Raw genomic sequence first — 18,025 nt, forward strand, 5'->3', positions numbered from 1 at the left:
GTGCAGCTCTGGCACTGGGGTGCAGCTCTGGCACTGGGGTGCAGCTCTGGCACTGGGGTGCAGCTCTGGCACTGGGGTGCAGCTCTGGCACTGGGGTGCAGTGGGCAGCCCCGTCCCTCAGCTCTGTGCTGAGCAGGAGCTGCAGGAGCACTGGCCTTCATTTCTTTCAAGTCCGTGCCTGCTGAATCGTGACAGAAGACATCAAGAAAAGGAATGAGCAGCTGGGAGATGAGAATCTTCTTTTTTGCTTTGGGCAAAAATTGATTGGTGACTACTAAATTCAAAGCTGTCCCTGCCTGAGCCTGCACTGCAGTGTGCTGGCAGCCAGGCTGGCCTCGCAGCTCCCTCAGGACCTCTGCAAGGAGCCACGTGGGCATCGGCACTGCTCTGTGCACAGCTGTGCTGAGCGTGCGGGAGGAGCTCCAGGCTGGGGCTGCTGGTGGTGTGGGGCACGTGAAGCTGGGGTTGCCCGTGGTGCTGTCCTGCCTGGCCCAGCATCCATGGCAGAAGCTGCAGACGTCTTACTTTGGGCATCTGGGAACTGGGAATGTGGAGTTACTTCTGGAAAATCGGTGCATACGTGTCCAGGAGCAGCCAGCGTAACTCTAAGCCCAGGGATGTGATGAGCAGCATTAATAAGATTGATGAGACTTGTCTGCTGTGCCACAGGACTGGCACCCACCCCTGAGTCTGCTAAATGGGGCTTCCTCTCGTGGCAGCCTTGTCAGAGCCCTGGTGCTGGCCTGCCTTGTACGGCTCTGTCTTGCTGCTGAGAAGCTGATAGGAGTGGAGGTGGTGTGAGGATTATTTGGGGATGGCATTGGCAGCTCAGGAGGAATGGATACCTCCAGTGAGAAAAGGTCAAATACTTTTTTTTTCCCCATTGAGAAAAGAAAAGGAGATTGGCAGGGGAAAGGACTGGTGGAATGAAAAGGATGTTGGTCAAAAAGGACATTCTGTATTCATACAAGATGATAAAACGTCAAATTCCTGACATTCTGTGTGAAGGACAGGTATACGTTGCATAGTGTTACATGTAAAAATAAAATGAGGCAGGCCAAAATACGACTTCTGAAGAATAAAAGTGATTCATGTTTGTACAGTTGCATCAGAAACCTTTCGGAGACATCGCAGCAGGAGAGCGTGGGAGTCACAGAAGATAAAGCCATCACAGAAAATCAAAACCACTTTTTGGCCATCTTGACTCCTGTGGAGGAGCTTTGTAGCACAGGAAATTAGAAGCCCTCTGTAAAAGAGCTGTCTGAGAAGATGTCTTGTGTTGAATATCAATAGAAGTGGCTTTAAAGCAAACGGAGGAACTGATAAGAAGCTAAAGAACACATAGCATTGACTCAAGAGTGCTGTGGGATCTTAAATATGAAATTGTTGGGATATTTTTGTGGGTATACTGTTCATTAAGTGCCCTCAGTATTGTAGAAATTGATGCTGAAGAATGGATGGCGGTTATTAAAGGTGGGAGGCACGTGCCAGGTGGCCCAGCGTCTGCCCACTGCACTGCGGGACAAGGGCTGCAGGAGGGCCGGGGGGCTGCACAGCTCTGGGTCTTACCTCAAGTGCGTGAGTGTGTGTGTGTGTGTGTGTGTGTGTGTGTGTGTGTGTGTTAAAGAACGAGGTTACTGCAGGCATGGCCAAGTGCAGCCTGCTGGAAAAGGGTAGCAGCCTGCCTGTAAAGGCAAGCCCTTCCTCACGGACCTGCTGGAACGTGGGGATCCTGTGGAGATTTCAGAGAATTGATATATTTGAGTTTTCGAACAGCCTTTGACACTGTTATCCACTGAAGACTTGTAAGGAATCAAGCTACTTCAGTGAAGAAGTCCTGTTGTGGATTTGTTAAAGCACATGATGCAGAGGGTAGGGCTTAGTGGTCGTTCTTTGGCATTGGGGGGGGGAAGGAGGACGTTGGCAGTCTCTTCTGGGATTGGCATCCTCTAGTATCCGTAATACAAGATTCGGGGAAGATGGGGAAGAGAGGGTATGACCAGATGATGTGCTGTCCTGCCAGCCTGGCAGTGGGTGGAATGGAAGGACAGTTGGGAGCTCAGTGCGTTTCTTAAATTCTTGAATGGTTTCAGGAAACAGTGTTAAGCAGGAATGTAGATAGATGTGGCGTGTCAGTGTGGCTTTCATAGGCCAAAATTCCAGCCCTGCGATTTCATCAGCACATGGAAGGCCTTCGTGAGCACACGGCAGGGGTGCTTCAGTGGGAGGCTCTAATGGGATTTCCCATGGGGTTTCAGCCATATCCGGCCTGCAGGGTCTCCAAGGAACATCCATCGTGGGATGCTTAGATGAGTAATGAGTTAAAGGAGAGGTTACAAAGCTTAGGAGTAGGCTGACAGCTTTGACAATGGAGGGAAGTTGCTGGTGGAGCCTGGACGGGATCTGTGCTGCTCAGGGTGCTTGTGAATGACCTAGAAAAGGGCTGGAAGAGGTGAGAGGGAAGAGTGCTGCGGAACGCACGTGCTGGGATGGGCTCTCAGCAGAAGAGGCAAGAAATCCTGGTTACTGCCATTCAGAAACAAGATTGGGGTAACGGAGGGTGCTGTGAAAGCATCAGCTCAGTGTTTGATAGCGCCAGAGGAAGGAAACTGGGCGTTGTGGAGAGCTGAGAGCAGAATGGAAAAGTTGTGACACAGCTGTGCTTTGCTGTCCTGTTGGAGGTTAAGTGTGTGTCAGGGCATCTCATCTCAGGAGAGCCCTCGCTCCGGGCTGATGGCAGTGGGAGAGCTCTGTGAGGTTTCTTGCTTTTTTTCTTTTAATATCTGCATCCCATGCAGTGTGCTGGAGGCAGATGGGGGCTGCCTTGGTGGGCACCTGGTACAAAGGAGGCTGATGGAAGTCTGCAGCTCTGTCCCAGTCTGCTGGCTGACTTCGCACTGCCGCCTTTGATGCCTCCCATGGCAGCTTGCAGAATTTGCCCCTTTTTCTGCTGCTTTCCTTAACGCTGCTGAAAGTGAAAAGCTCAGTTTTGGACTGAGCACAAGCTAATAAATGCTTGGGTGTTTGGTGAGAGAAAACAAAAGGAACTTGTTTTGGGCACCAAATCAAAAAGTAAATTGTTCTCACACCACTGTTTGCCGTTACCATGTATAGCAGTCACTGCCATGGCAACAGATATTTTCAAGATCCAGCCAAGATCTTGCAGGGCTGCAGCACAACTTCTGATACTTGCTCATTGCCATGCTATTAATAACTGCGTTTTCCCCCCTCGCCGCCAGGAAGTTTCTTCTTCCTCATGTACCAGGCGCGAGGGAGCAGCTCATTCTAAATCAATTGTGGGGAGAAGTGACACTGGGGATTTCCTGCTTGTTTTTTGTTGTTGCGGAGATCCTGTCTGGTGCTGCCAGCTCTGCAGTTACCTCTGAGCGGAGCGGGGCTGTGCCTATTGTGCTATTTATAAGAAAGCCCAGCCTGGCTTTTTTTTTTTCTTTTCTTTTTCTTCAAACCAGGACGAGCAGATGACTTGTGTTTACTCTTCCAGCTATGCACAGAAGCTTAAGTGTTTATTTCAGTCTGACTCAGCCCAGGGGAGAACCTCTGGCTGACTGAATGGTGTTGGAGCTGGGTGCTGCTCCAGACAGGGTCTGCACCGATCTCCAGCCATTTCAGATACACAAACTATGCTGTGTCTTCCAAGATGTGGTTTAACTGCACTTGACAGTGGTTTAGTTTTAGATCCCCCTCTTGCACACCCAGCTTTAAGGTCTTTTCCAATCCAAACCATTCTGTGGCTTTCACCCCTCCAAAGGAGCGGGTTGTTCCACTGGCCCAGTCTCCTTTTCACCCCCAGGGAGCAGAAATGTGGCTGCTGCTGTTTAGGCCTCCCTGCCCCCTCCATTGCCAACTGAGGGGCAAAAAGAAGCACATGATATCGGCTCCCTGGTTTTCCCTACTTTCTGGAGCTCTCAAGTCCTGCGTCTCCTGAGGTTACTGCTTTTGACATCCACCTTTCCTCGGACAGCGGCGTCCCTAAGAACCCAGTGATTGCATCTAATTGAATTGACCATTGAAACCAAGAAAAAAAAATACTTAGTATCAGGGAAAGCATGGAATCTCATATTTTATCTGCCTGCCTGAGAAGGCTGAATATTGCTATGCAAAATATTGGTCCTATGCAAGGAATGATTCAGTTGTGTGTGAAGGAAGAACTGCTTTCCTCCTCCCGCTGCTGCCCAAGTTTCTCAGCAGGAACGGCTGCAGGCGGTGATGCTGGAGGAGCTGCAGGGCACTGAGTCCCCATCTGGGCAGCTCCAGGCTGCAGCTGTGGGCCCACACCCCTGGGTGTTTTGCCTGGGCACCACAAGGGCTGATGCTCTGCCTTCTTGCTGATGCTCAGGAAGATTAGTCCCACCTTTGTTTCTACAGCCAGGTGAGAGCAAACTCAGGTTTGGAGCTCCAGCACTCATCGCGCTTTGTTCGGACACGTGAGATCACAGACGTTTGTTTTTTAAAAGGCTGTGACTGTGTTCTGGGGCAAGGCTGAGCTGCACGGTCTTTGTTTATCATTTAAATGCAGCCAGATCTTGTTAGTGACAAAGCACCAGTATTGTAGGTGAGCAGCATTTTTGTTTGTTTGAAGGTGAGCAGGCGCTGCTCAGTGACCAGCGCAGTGCCCAGCTGGTGGGATTGACAGCTGCTCAGGGCGTGAAGTTTTGGAGGTGATCAGGCAAGGAGGTGAGGGCAGGAATCCTGCATGCCTTTTCTTTCAGAGGAAGGTTGTTTTTTTGTTGTTCTTGTTTTTGTGGTTTATTACATCAAAATTTAAGAACCATGGGAAAGAAACGAAGCACGCTGTGGTTTTCTTTCCTCAGCCACCAACTCACTCATCTGCAGGTGAGCTTTTCAGAGGTGCCCCCAGCTCCACCCCATCCTGCCAGATGCACAGGACACACAGTGCTTTCTGCAGGCAAAACAAGCCTAACGAAATCAATTCCTCACGGAAAGAGGTTTTTGCTTATTGTTTTATGAAGGGTTTGTGAACTCTGTGGCTGAGACTTTGGCTATTTATTTACCGCTTCTTTCCCCGTGCCAGAGGAAATTAATGTGCTTGGCCGAGGGAAAGCGATGCTGATGCTGGAGCAGCTCCTCCGCATGGCGTCCTGCAGGGATGTTTCCTCATTGCAGCTATGGGAGCAGAGCAGAGCTGTTCGTTTGCAGGCTTTCCTGTTGCTTTTGACTCGTGGCCAAATTCCTCCGCGGTCCCAGCACTGCAGTGGTTAACGTGAGTCAGGCTGACAAGCCAGGGCAGCCCAGGCTTTCAAGAGCTCCTCTCCATTTGTTCCCGCTGAGCTTTTTTCAAGGAGTCAGCAGGGACAGCTGCAGCCGGAGAGATTTGCGGAAGAATGAAAGGGCCTACAAAAGTGGCTATGGAACACTGTTATCTTTGTTTTGTGCTTTTAGCCACCAGTGTCTTATGGGCTCTGCCAGCTGAGAAATAACCCGGTCCCTTGCAAGCGGCGTCAGTGTTTTGCATGGGTTTTCAAGGGACTCTGTGTTTCAGCTAATAAATGACTGGCAGCCCTTTAAATGAGGAGAGACAGAGGGCCATTATTTTGCTAATGCCATGCATTTAGGAATGTTGCTGCTGCAGATATGTAGCTTTGCACACTGCTGCCTGAAAGCCGTCCGATCCGAGCTCGGGCTGTTTATGTGCAACAAACAGCTGGCACCCTGTAACGGCGGCCTGCAGGTGCTCCACCCCTAATTGCAGCCTCTGCACCTTCTGTAGCAGGGCTGGAGCTGTGCTGGGTGTCGTATGGCCTGGCAGAATTATTTTAGGAAGACGTCTCGAGAGGCCCCTTCCGTCCTGTCACTGTTCAGGCGCCTGCTGACTCCTCTGCTTCTGTGAGTTTCTTTTTCTATTGCTCCCCATGCTCCCCAGGCTGCTGACCTGTGGCACCCTGCCTCACTCAGTGTTCTCGCTGTGCCATCCAGCATTCCTTCGTGTAGGAAATGTGCATCTCTGCACTAGGCACAGCCGAACTGCTGGCACTTGGCTGTTGGTGGGGTTCTGCCATGGCTGCTGTCTGCCCTCTGTTCCTTTCAGTGGTGATAATACAAAAGCTGTTGTCATTTTCTTCTATATGGAAAATTGCACCATGGATGCTCCCCTTCCTGGCTGCTTTTGCCTGCACCCGTGGCCAGGGCAGCAACTGTAGGCCCCTGGCTTAGAGGGAGTCCTGAAATCAGCAGCAGTGATACAGGAAACCATAAGGAGTAAATTTCAAGTCCTGAAGCAGCTGGACAACAAGCTAGACCTCTGCCAGTCAGTGCTGCCGTGTCCTTGAAATAGGAGGAATATCGGGTGACATTACTGGCTCTAGCATAGGGCGTGCGCTTGGGGCTGGCTGCTCCTCCAGGGCTTCTATTTGCTGGCAGCAGCAGCTCAGTGCCCCATCCCTGTCTGCATGCATGCAGTGGGATCAGGAAATGCCAGATTGCCCTGCCTGGATCTGGTGTACTTCAGTAAACAAATCATGTTCAGCTTTCGAGTAGCTGAGCCTGCTCTGGAGCGGCAGCCCAGTGAGAAGCGCAGAAGGCTCCTGTGCAGGTCCATGCTCCAGCCTGGCTTTATGCTGCATGTTGGTCCCGTCCACGAATGGGAGCAGCCCAGCCCTAATTGTGGGGTGAGATGCCCAGACCAGCCTACTCCTGGGGGCCTTGAGCCCTGCCTCAGGCTGGCCCTGTGTGGTGGAGTGCCAGCACGACCTGCTAGGTGAGGCAGGTGTCTGTCCTGGCTGGGTCACCTATAAAGCACAAGGCAGCAATATCACCTCTTCTGTGTTGGGAGGATGATGGAGTCTGGTGATGCTGTCACCAATGAAGTGCAGTGCTGATGCTGCTCCCAGGCCACCCCCAGACCTGACCCGGTCACTTGTCCTGGTCTTGGTCTGTGTGTCCCACAGCCAGCAGGAAGACAGCACTGGGCTGCACCAGGGCACAGTGCCTGCAGCCCTTGGGGAGGCACCAGCCGGCACCCGGCCTCCCCATGGCTGCCTCCCCTCTAGCAGCTGGGGTTTAGATGGAACCACAGAGCCATGCAGCACATTTTGGATGGAGAGAGAGGGGATTCAAAGTGCCAGTACATTTTTCTGAAACTGCTTGTCAAATGCTCAGCCCTTAAAAGGAAAAAAGGCTCTGCTGCAGCCTTTGCTGGACTTAGGAGGTGCCGCAGCGTCTGGGGCAGAGCGGGGCTTTTGGAGGCTGTGCAGCAGTTGGGGGTTTTGGCCGTGCTCTGAAGTGCAAAATAAAAACGCTGACCACAGCAGAGGGAGAGATGCAGGGGTTGCTGTGACAGCAGCTCAAGGGCCAAACAGGTTGTTAGGGCAGATCCTGTAGCCCCAAAGCTTGTGCTGCTCCGTAGTATTTTGGGCTCCATGGGAGATGATGTTTCCCTGGATCAGCTGGGACAGGCACTCAGGTCCTGTGGGCTCTGCTCCTGCACAGCTGTGTCACTGTTGTCTGTGGGGGGAGCTGAGGTGGGTTGGGGCAACAGCAAGCAGAGAGCCTGCAGTGCTGGTGAGGGAAATTTGGGAATAGACAGGGCTGGGGATGGTGCAAGAAGCAGCGGGGCTGAGCAAGCAGAAGGCCGTCGAGTTTCTCATCTGGCATCTCCATCCAGCTTTGTGCACTAGGACCTTCTCGGGCAGCACGGGCTGTCTGCTATCTCTCACCCCGACATCAAGGTGCTGTGCTCTTTTCCCCTTTCTGCAACATGCAGCTGCTGTCCCCTGCATTCAGAAGGGTGCCCCATTCTGCCCATGTGTGAGCTGAGCATACATGCTCAGGCTTGGAGCAGCCATTTGTGCTGTATTTTCACAGTCTAGTCTGTCTCCTGGTAGGCAGAGGTTGATTTGTTTGCACAATGCTTATTTTTGGAAGCAGGACAGTCTTTTAGGAACAGGCTGACATTATATTTATTTTAGTTCCTCTATAATTTTTGTTAGAAAGATGCGTGTGTATTCAGAGATTATATATGGGGGAGGTGGGAGGACAGGGTTGCTTTGGGTAATTTTTTTTTCCTAAGACTTAAATTATAGCTTTCCTGGGCTTGGCTGAGAGGAGGCAGTGAGCAAAGAATAGAGTGACCGAGCCAGCTGGTGGAGCATTGCAGGAGGTGCTGGTGCTGGTGACCTCCTCTGGGGCCCTCCGCAATTCCAGGGCACAGATGAGTTTTACAGCCCTGTTCTGGCTTTGATGTGCAGATCTGAGCAGCTTCCAGCCCCTTGGGGGGTCACACTTTCCTTCTCAAGGCTTACAGTGAGCGAGGCTTTCCTAAGCATTATCTGTCTGGGTGCTGCAGGTGCCTTCACTCTTTGCGGGGCCGAAGGCACAGTGCTGCTCTCAACACGGTGCTGATGTCAGTCAGGCACTGTGCAGCCCATGGGGTTCCTGTGCCGGGAGCAGTGTGGCCAGCAGCTCCAGCACGACCCCCACACCCTGCTCAGCTGCTGGGGGCTCTCTGGGGCTGCACAGCATCTGCTCCCCCTCCTGGGCCCTTGTCACGCTTCCCGCCAGCAGTGATTGAGTGATCTGGACCACAGGCATCCTGAGGACAAACCTTTCCTGCTGCCAGCACGAGTGCTGTGGGGCACACAGGAACCTGGGCTGTGCCACTGCAGTGAGCCCTCCTGGGCTCCATGTGCCACGTCCCTGCCTCCATGGGCTCTGGCTGCATCCCAGCATGGGGCGGTGGGACTGTGCCATGTCATGCTTCTTCCTGGGATGGGAACTGCTGGGGCGGTTGGCGGTGCCCCTGGTTCCAGCAGTGGTTCGTTTTGCCCCAGAGGGTCATGGGGACCACAGAGCTTCTCAATTTCTGAGCCATGCTGGGAGGAAATGAGAGTCACTACTGAAATGTAACTGGAAAAAAGTAGGAATGACTGCAATCACCCTCTAGAAGATGAGCACTGGTGATGGGATCTGCCTGGTCTGGGGCTGCAGCAGCTCTGCTGGGAGCTGCAGTTCTTATGCGAGGGCTGGGAGCAGCACCTCTGTGTAAGGTGTGGAGGTGATGCTGGTGCTTTCCTTCACACTGCAGTGATCACACTGTCCCACAACTACTGGAGCTCTTCATTCACTGCAGGCATGTACCCCATCCTTTGAGCACAGCCTCCTTTCGTGCTGCTAACTATGCGGCCATACGCTGACTGTACGCACACTGCAGTTTCGTGGAGTCATTGTCACAGAGCAGCTCGAGCACGAAGGGACCTGCAGGGATCATCAGCATCAAACCCCGACTCCACGCAGCGCCACCCTCAGTTCAGACCATATTTCTGAGAGCGCTGACTGTAATTTCACAGGTGCTTCTCATTGTTGTGGGGTCCATCTTTAAGTCTGCTGGAGGCTCTTCGAGGCCATCCGTCATCAGGACCCACTCAGTATGGAGTCAGCATTAGGCTGTGAAGGACTGGGCTCTGCCTTAAAGAAGGGAACTGGGGGAACGAGGTGGGGCCCAGTGTGGGGCACGCAGGACCAGAAATAGCAGAACGTGGAAGTGAAATGGGAGAGCAAGGCATGAGACCTCTCTGAGACCGTGCGGAATGGTGTCCTTGCAGCTCAGAGTGCTCTGAAGCGAGGAGTTCCCATGGCTCTCCATGGGGCTGGGCTGTCACCAGAGGGTGAAAGAGCTGGACCTGGAGCTGGTGGTTGGAGGGAGAGCTTCATGCAGGGGGCTAAGCGACTTGGGCATTGGTGGCAAGAAAGTCAGCTGCCTTGGAGCAGTGGTTGTTTGGTTTCGTGGGGTTTCCTCCCTGTTCCTTCAGGTGATGTTTTTCCCCCTCCAGCTGCTGCTCCCTTCCATTTCTGGACCCTTCCGTTTATTTAAAACAGAATTTTAAATTTATTCTGTCCTGGACTCACACTAGTGTTATAGTCAGAAAGCTGTCTCAGGGATGTGAGCAGCGCACCTGGTGTTCACGTGGGTTTGTATTGCTCTGTAGCTGCTCCTTTCACATCCTTGGGGTGGCTTCTTGTCCCTGCATGAGTCAGGCCTGTAGGTGCACCCTGAGGAGCCCTGCTGTGCCTGTTCCCAGGGCAGAAGCCCCAGGGATAAGATCTCCAGCATCCAGGGCAAGCCTGAAGTCTGTTTTGATCTTTGGAGAGCTTTGTGCTTTCCTAGCTTTGGCTTGCAGGTAAAGCTGGGGGGCGCTAGGCCCACCTGCAGTTCTGTATACAGCACAGCTATGTGGGTTGGGCTGTAGGAGCCATGCTACGTTCTTTCAAGCTGAAATAGACTTTTAATTAGGATTGTCATTTCTTAATTATTTATTATCTTCCTTGGCTTCCTTTGCCGACCAAGGCCCCGGAAGGAGCTGCAAGCAGGACAAACCCAAGCTCACCTCTTTGTTCCTGAAGGAGCAAAGTTTGCAGATATAAATCATGCCTGTCCCAGGGGCAGGCGGGACGGAGCCGCACCTTGGCCTTTTACCTGCTGTGTTTGTGCAGCGCTCCGTACAAACAAGGTCTGTCAGGGGCTGCCTGAGCCTTCGGCTGAGCACTGGGCTGCTGGGCCACGTGCAGCACTGCGGTTGTGCACCATGCGCTCCCTGCTGCTCCTTGCACAGCTGGCTCGTGGAGCTGGTGCTGCACCTGGGACCTGAGCCCCCATGGCAGCCCCACAGCCCACAGCAGGTCTGCGTGTGAGTGCCTTTGGAGCCTGAGCGAGCGGCTGGAGCTGGGGCCTATTTGCAAACTCAGGGACTTGGAAAGTATTTGTGTATTTACTTAGGATACAAAGGAAGCTTCTGAAACTCTCAGACAATAAAGGAGGATGCACGCTGGGAATGTGTTTTTGTTTTTGGAAGCAAGTGGGGATTTTGTTGAAATTCCTCCTTTCTGTTGAAGTCTGAGCTCTGCTGCCCAGATGGGCGCTCTGGCTCCAAGCAGCGCCTCGCACCGGGCTCGGTCTGTGGGGAATGCTGCAGCCCAGGGCGTTCTGTCCCAGTGGAAGCGAAATGGACCAAAGCCAGCGCGGCGTTCCCACCGCGGTGACAGCAGTGGTGCTGCTGTGTGGTGGCAGGGGGGGGCTGGGAGTGGGGCACGGGGTCCCAGCCTGCGCTGCGTCCGGGGCCTGCTGTGGGGTGGGCAGGGACAAGGCCTCGTTCGGATGGTTCCGGGGAAACTTCTTCTCGTGGTGGGGAGTCTGAGTCCATTTCTGTGTCCAAGTTATGACTTTATCTCCAATCCTGTCTTTATCACGTCTTTCCAGAGTTCCTGATGTTATGTTCCAGACTTGTGTGGCAGCCCGGTGCTGGCCCTGCTCCAGGAATGTGCTCCTTGCCTTTCCTTCTCTTCCTTTACGTGTGATTGTGATTGTACCAAACTCTTCGGCGTTTCAATGTGTTCTGTGCAGATTTTTGCCTCATTAAGCTCCAACTCGATAATCCTCAGCCCCAAATGTACGGTGAGCAAAGAGGTCACCAACTAAAGGCGTCCACTTACGTGTCTTTGCATGCAGAGATAAATGTGGGCCTGTTAAAACGGAAGACTATAGTTAGCAACACACACTCAGTCATGGCCGAGTGCCATGAGAAGAATTCGTTATTTTCAATAGCTTGCACTTAACAGAAAATAGCTGACCTCTCCTCCCTCCCGAGGAGCAGCAGTGCTGGTAGGGCTGGTCGGCGCCTCACATCTTTGCTAATCCTCTTGCTGGCAAAACAGATCCCAACCTTCGTGCTCTCAAATGTTACAGCTCCATTGCTCTGCCATGTCCCGCAGGGCGCCTTCTGTTCTGCCAAGCCAACGCTGTGTGATGGCCTCCCTCCTCCCGCCACCTCTGCCTGAGCCGCGTTCCTGCGGTGCCGTGGCTGTGCTGTGCTGCTCCATGCCTGCCTTCCTCTCTCAGCAGTGGCATGCTGGGCCCGCGGCTCCCAGCAGCTCCTGCCATGAGCTGCCCACAAATGTGGGTCTGATTCCCCTTCTGAGTCCCCCTCTGGCTGTGCCCAGCTGAGCTCTGTCACACCATGATGGTTTTGGGCACTCTGGCTGCCCATCAGCCCCGCTTTTCCATTTCCTTATTCTGTCTTCACTGCTGTCCCCTGGGATTTCTCCTGCCAACACTGCTGGGCTCTTCTGCTGCCCTCCTTTTCCTCTTTGATGCTGTTGTTATGGATAACACCCGTGTGCAGTTTGCGGTGCCCTCAATATCAGCAGTCACTGATTCATTCTTTCTGCACCCATTGCTTCCATTGGGCTGTTTAGGGATGTTTAGGGTGCTTCCCATCCTCGAGCTGTGGCACAGGGGCAGTCACTTAGGGGAAAGAAGGCCAGACCCCACAAAACACTTATCTGTGCCGCTCCACGTTTATCTTTGAGCTCCCATGGTCTCACCAGTGCTCGGCTTGTTTTATCAGCGCGGGTGAGCGCTGCCCCCCATCCCCTCTCTCCCCGACCCCCTCCTTGCCCACACTAACGTGGCTCTCGTTCCCCACAGCTCGGACTGGGTGGAGATCATTGAGCCCCGCTCCCAGGAGCGGATGTACGTCAACCTGACCACAGGGGAGTGCGGCTGGGAGCCCCCCCCCCCAACCTGAAGGTGCGCCAGTCGGACCAGAAGCAGTGGTGGGAGCTCTTTGACCACAACAACAACCGCTTCTACTATTACAATGCCATCACGCGGCAGACGGTGTGGCACCGGCCCCAGGGCTGCGACATCGTGCCCCTGGCACAGCTCCAGGCCATGAAGCACAGCTCACAGCCCGACTGCCGGGGCCGGCAGCACCGGGGCAGCAGTGGCAGCGAGGGCAGGAGCACCCCCATCCCCACAGCCCTGCTGCAGGAGATGGAGAGGAGCAAAGGGGACTGTGCCACCGACAAGAGGCCGGACACGGGCAGGTAGGAGAGCTTTGGTTTGTATTTAGGAGGGCAGGGACCGATGCGCAGCCTGTGCCCAGGAGGGTGCAGTGCTGGGGCAAAGCACTGCCAGGTGGCACTCACCTGCCCTCCTTGTCCCCTTCCTGTAAAGTAAAGTAAAGCCGTCCCCTTCCTGCTGCTGCAGGAATACTTGAGCATCCACATTTTTGTGGGGTGCCATGAAGATCAAAAGACGATCGCTGCTCTGCAGCCCTTTATACCCAGCAGGACAAGAGGGGACAGGCAAGGCTGCTCACTGCTGTGATGGGAGCTCTGTGGGATGCGGTGATGGCACATGGTCAGGTTTGCTGGGCTGGCCAGGCATGTGGGTGAGCTGCTTTGCTTTTTCCCTTGTTGGTACAAGCAAGTATCTGTGCTCCGTCCACTGCAGCCCCCTCCACCCTGGCCAAGCTGTGAGCAGCCAAAGCAGAGTGGTCTGCAGGGGACAGAGCTCAGCTACTTTCTTGTATCAACCCTGCAACAAAAGAACAATAACGGGATGCTATTTGGTTTGACTGTCAAACCAGTCTGACAACAATCAAGATTTTTTCATATTGAAACTTTGCCAGCTTTAGCTGCACAAAAGCATTCCCTCCCTGGTCTGTGCCGGGACGGCCTGCCTCCTCCGTGCCCTGTCTGCATCGTCCTGCCATCGAGAACGTGGTGCAAGCAGCAGGGAAGGCTGTGCAGTGGGTGCTGCTGAGTCACGCTCAGGAAAAGTGATTCACCCAAGGCCTGGAGCAGTGCTTGAGTGAGCCCGACACTCCTGTCACCCCTTGTCCCTGCTTTCCTCCTGCAGCATTTGGACAGGGTGATGTGTCAGGCCAGGCATCTTTCACAACTTGCTTTTGGGATCAAGGTCACATCGCTGTGTATGTGGTGCTGGAGAGAAGCGGTGAGAAAACCAAAATGGTGAAAACCTTGTAGGTGGCAATTCTGGAGAATACCTGCTCTGGAGAGCTGTGAGCTGAGGTTCATCCCTTGCCTGCTGCTCCATGCAAGGTGCCTGTGTGTTCACTGAAGATCTGCTGATGCACAAGAAAGAGCCTGTGACTTTGACGTCTGCAGTGCCTCCTGCTTCAGGGCCAGTGCTGGGGAAGGTGCTCAGCTTGTTTGGGAGCTGGCAGTCTGCTTGGTCTTGTGTCACTTTTCCGCTATTAAGCCAATGGCAGCTGCTTACAGATATTTTAGTGGTAGGAGATCGGGTGTTGTTTCCCTGCACAGCCATCACATCTAGACACTGCTATTTGCAAGCAAGCGTTAGCATGCCTTGTTTTAGCGTGAAAAACACTTGCCCTACCCAAATCTGACAGCTTAGGAGAGACTTCTTGTGTTTTTCTAGCTTACAAAACGGTGAGTGAGGAGCTGAGCCCAAAGCAAAGGCTCCCAGGTGGGATCTGGTACCTTGGTAAGGTGTCTGGACTAGCAGCAGCGAAAGCTTGTCAGCTCTGCTGTCTGCATTTTTCTCCAAAGACAAACACAAGCATGTCCTTTCTTCCTTCGGCAGGAATACAGCTGTATAAACAGAAGGCAAATATGTTGAGTGTTCTTAGTAGCATTTGACATCTTTATAGGTACCTGCACCCGAGACCATTTCATTTATGTCTCTAACGGCAGCACGGACCATTTGTTTTTCTTCCCTTTATGTTTGTCATCCCATGATAGATGGAGAGGCCGGAGGAGCCCAGCCTGATACCCAAGAGGGGCCTCTTGCTGTGTGGAGCTGGGGGAAGGGATTTAGTCCTTTTTTTCAGTGAAACTTTGCGGTTGAGGGTTTTTCTATTCTAGCAGCCTGTTGTGCTGCTAAATCTTCCCCTCGTGCCTCTTACCAGTGCTGCTAAATCTGAGCGCTGCTCTCCACGACCTCAAGTGGAACAGGGGTGCTCCCACAATGGTGCACGCAGCTGATGACCGGTCCCTCCTCCTATGTGCCCTGCTGCTTTTCCTGCCCTCCCATCACACAAGTTCAAAGCAGACTATCTGGAGATCAGCCCAGTACTGCGCAGGCAGTTGGGAGGCTGACCTCCTTGTGGAAATGGCAGCTGCTTTCACTTGCTGCTGTCACTGTGGGAAAATGGCTCCCCGTGCCTTGAAAAGGGTGCTGCTGGAGAAATGACTGCTCTGAGAAACTGAGTTTGTTGGGAGATCCCAGTAGCAGGTGGTGGACTGGGAACCCCATCCTGGCTGGGCGGTGTATCTGCTCTCTGCTCTTACTCTGCTTTTATTATCCATCTCCAATATCCAAGCTCTCAAAGTGTTCCCTTGCACAGCCTGAGACCAGTCTGGGTCTGAGAGCAGCCAGCAACGTTCTGGGAGTGTCTGGTGAGCCACCCACCATGTGCAGGGTTTTGCCAGAGCTCCTTATGGCACGGGGGAGAGAGCTGGGCTCAGACACAGGGCACGTGGCCAGCAGTGGGGACAGGCTGCACTCGGGCTTACCATGCTAACGGGCCGTGGGAGAAGGGTCAGAGAGGACATGTGGCACAGGAGTGAATGAGGCCAATGGAGGTGGCTGTGAGGGTCCCTCAGCCTCTTTATGTCCCTGCTGTACCTCATCAGAGGCCTGTGTCTCTCAGGTCCCCAGCATAAGTAATGCCAGTGCTGAGATCTTCATTAAAGAACTTAGAGGTGGGCCCATGCCGACCTCATGAAGTTCAGCAGAGCCAAGTGCAGGGTCATGCACCTGGGCTGGGGCAATCCCAAGCACAGATACAGGTTGGGCAGAGAGTGGCTTGAGAGCAGCCCTGAGGAGAAAGATTTGGGAGTGAGGCTGATAATAGATTCAACATGAGCCAGCAATGTGTGATTGCAGCCCAGAAGGCCAACCTGTCCTGGGCTGCATCCAAACAAGTGTGACCAGCAGGTCGAGGGAGGTGCAGCCCCTCTGCTCTGCTCTGCTGAGACCCCACCTGGAGCACTGCGTCCAGTTCTGGAGCCCCTGACACAAGAAGGACGTGGAGCTGTGGGAGCAGGTCCAGAGGAGGGCCATGGAGATGATCGGAGGGCTGGAGCACCTCCTCTGCGAGGACAGGCTGGGAGAGCTGGGGCTCTGCAGCATGGAGAAGAGAAGGATTTGAGGAGACCTTACAGCAGCCTTCCAGTACCTGAAGGAGCCTAGAGGGAAGCTGGGGAGGGACTTCTTAAAAGGGCATGAAGCGACAGGACAAGGGGAAATGGTTTTAAACTGGAAGATAACTGATTTAGACAGATTCAGGAGGAAATTCTTTACTGTGAGGGTGGCGAGGCACTGGAATGAATGGTTTGCCCAGCAAGGTTGTGGACGCCACTCCCTGGAAGCACTGAAGGCCAGGCAGGATGGGCTGTGAGCAACCTGGGCTGGAGAGAGGTGTCCCTGCCTATAGCAGGGGGTTGGAAACAGGTGATCTTAAAGGTCCCTTGCAATCCAAACCATTCTATGATTCTGTGATAAAAGAAACACTTCCAAGTTTGCTGATGTGGGCTTGTTTCTGGGCACATTTATGCTGCTGGCCTTAGGTCAGGACCTGTGCACGGGGTCTTGCACGTGTCTGCAGAGGTGGATCTGGGTGGGTCTGTGCCATTCTCCATCCCCATGTCAGCATGGACTCCGTGGGCAGCAGCAGCAGTGCTGCTGGGTGCAGCATCCCTGTTCATTTGCCTTTCTGAAGGCACCAGGAAAATGGCTGCTGGAAAGGGCAGAGCTGAGGAGTGGGGCCTCTTCTGCAGGCTGCTGGGAGGGAAGAGCAAACAATGGGCAGGAGCAAGCTGGAGGCTGGTAAGAGCTGCTGCAGTTGGGTGCGGGCTGGGAAAGCCAGCGCCCGGTTGTGGTGTTTATATTGGAGCTGCTTGAAAGCATTCCTCGAAGGAAGCGTCTCAGGGGACGCAGCTGAGTCTCATGCTGGTGGCTTAAGAGCAGGCTGTGCTAGGACATCTCCACTGCTGGCTCCTCTTCCCATCAGGGCTTCTGCTGCTCAGCAGAACAAGGCTGAGCCTTTCTCCGTGCTGGGAAGTCAGGAAGTCCCAGTTCCCCTCTGCTTGATTTTCTTGGCATCTGGGGGTGAGGTTGGGGCAACCAACAGCTCTTTTATGGTGATGGAAAAGCCTTTTAGGAAAAGCCTCATCCTCTCCACAGTCATGCGTCTTATTGCTGTCAGGGAGGTTGGAGGTGACACATTGTGTCTGAAATCGAACTAGTAACCTCTCATATGGCACGCAATTAAGGATTTCACTTCTCCAGCACCTTCCCATACAAAGCTCCTGGCATGTGGGAGCATGGTGGCCATGGTGTAGCATGTCCATGGGATGTCCCAGGGGAGCTGAGCAAGGGACGCTTCAGGAATGGGCAAACGCTGGGCCGTCTGATCCTGTCCTAACACCCAACCCACAGCCACAGTGAGCCGGGGGCAGCAGCCCCTGCATGGCTGTGCTGTGCGGCCGTAACGCAGAGGGCCCACTAAAGTCATCCCCTTTTAGCAGGTGGAAGTGAGAGCAGGGGGCTGGTGCTAGGCTCTGCCAACTCTGGAGGTTTCATAGGTTTCACCCAAACAAATGGTTTAGATGGAGGTGCAGGTGGTTCTTCTCCAAGCTGTTCTGTCCAGGTGTAGCTCCGGGGACTGCACAGCCTTTTGTTGTGAAGGTGAAGAATGGCTTAGCATAGCTGACTGACAGAGGCAGCGCTGAATTTTGTGAGTTCGGTTTTACACTCAGATTCCTCCAGCAGGGGAAGGCTGGGTGAGAAGTGGGACAGCTGCCCCCCTCCCCTGGGGAGGACTTGGGGCAGTGAGGGGCTGCCCGCTTCTACTGCAGTCCAGTGTAAGTGCGGAGCTCCTCCTCCCTGTTGGGTGGGTGGGTGTCAGAGCTCTCATTTAAAAGCATACCGAGTGTTGCTGCTCTGGTTCTTCAGGTTGGTCCAGGAGCTCTTCTAGGAACAGCTGTGTTTTTAGCAGTACATGTAGGAAGGATGCTCGGGCAAGGAGCAGTGCGTGGTGGGCTGCAGGGCCCCCTGTGAATGCCACCTCCATCCCAGAGAATTGGGGTGTCCTGATGAGCCTCGTGGGGCTGGGGAGGACGGCAGGCATGTGGAGGAGGTGGGTCCGTGTGCCTGCGCACAGGGCATGGAGGGCAGGTCGGCAGGGAGGTGTGGAGAGAAAGTGTTACGGTTCAGATAGGG

The 18,025-nt window shown here is 53.8% G+C and overlaps 1 protein-coding gene across 1 annotated transcript in view; it reads left to right on the forward strand.

The window, feature by feature from the left end:
* LOC122169372 (rho GTPase-activating protein 39-like) overlaps positions 1 to 18,025 on the forward strand; it is a 42,225-nt gene that overhangs the window by 7,523 nt on the left and 16,677 nt on the right. Inside the window, 2 exon segments of the mRNA XM_042835478.1 lie at positions 12,458 to 12,539; positions 12,542 to 12,858. Coding sequence (XP_042691412.1) covers positions 12,458 to 12,539; positions 12,542 to 12,858 — 399 coding nt within the window.

The sequence above is a fragment of the Centrocercus urophasianus genome, unplaced genomic scaffold (assembly GCF_019232065.1).
Source record: "Centrocercus urophasianus isolate 14NV4802_14NV808 unplaced genomic scaffold, USGS_Curo_1.0 seq_53, whole genome shotgun sequence".
NCBI classification, from domain to species: Eukaryota; Metazoa; Chordata; class Aves; order Galliformes; family Phasianidae; genus Centrocercus; species Centrocercus urophasianus.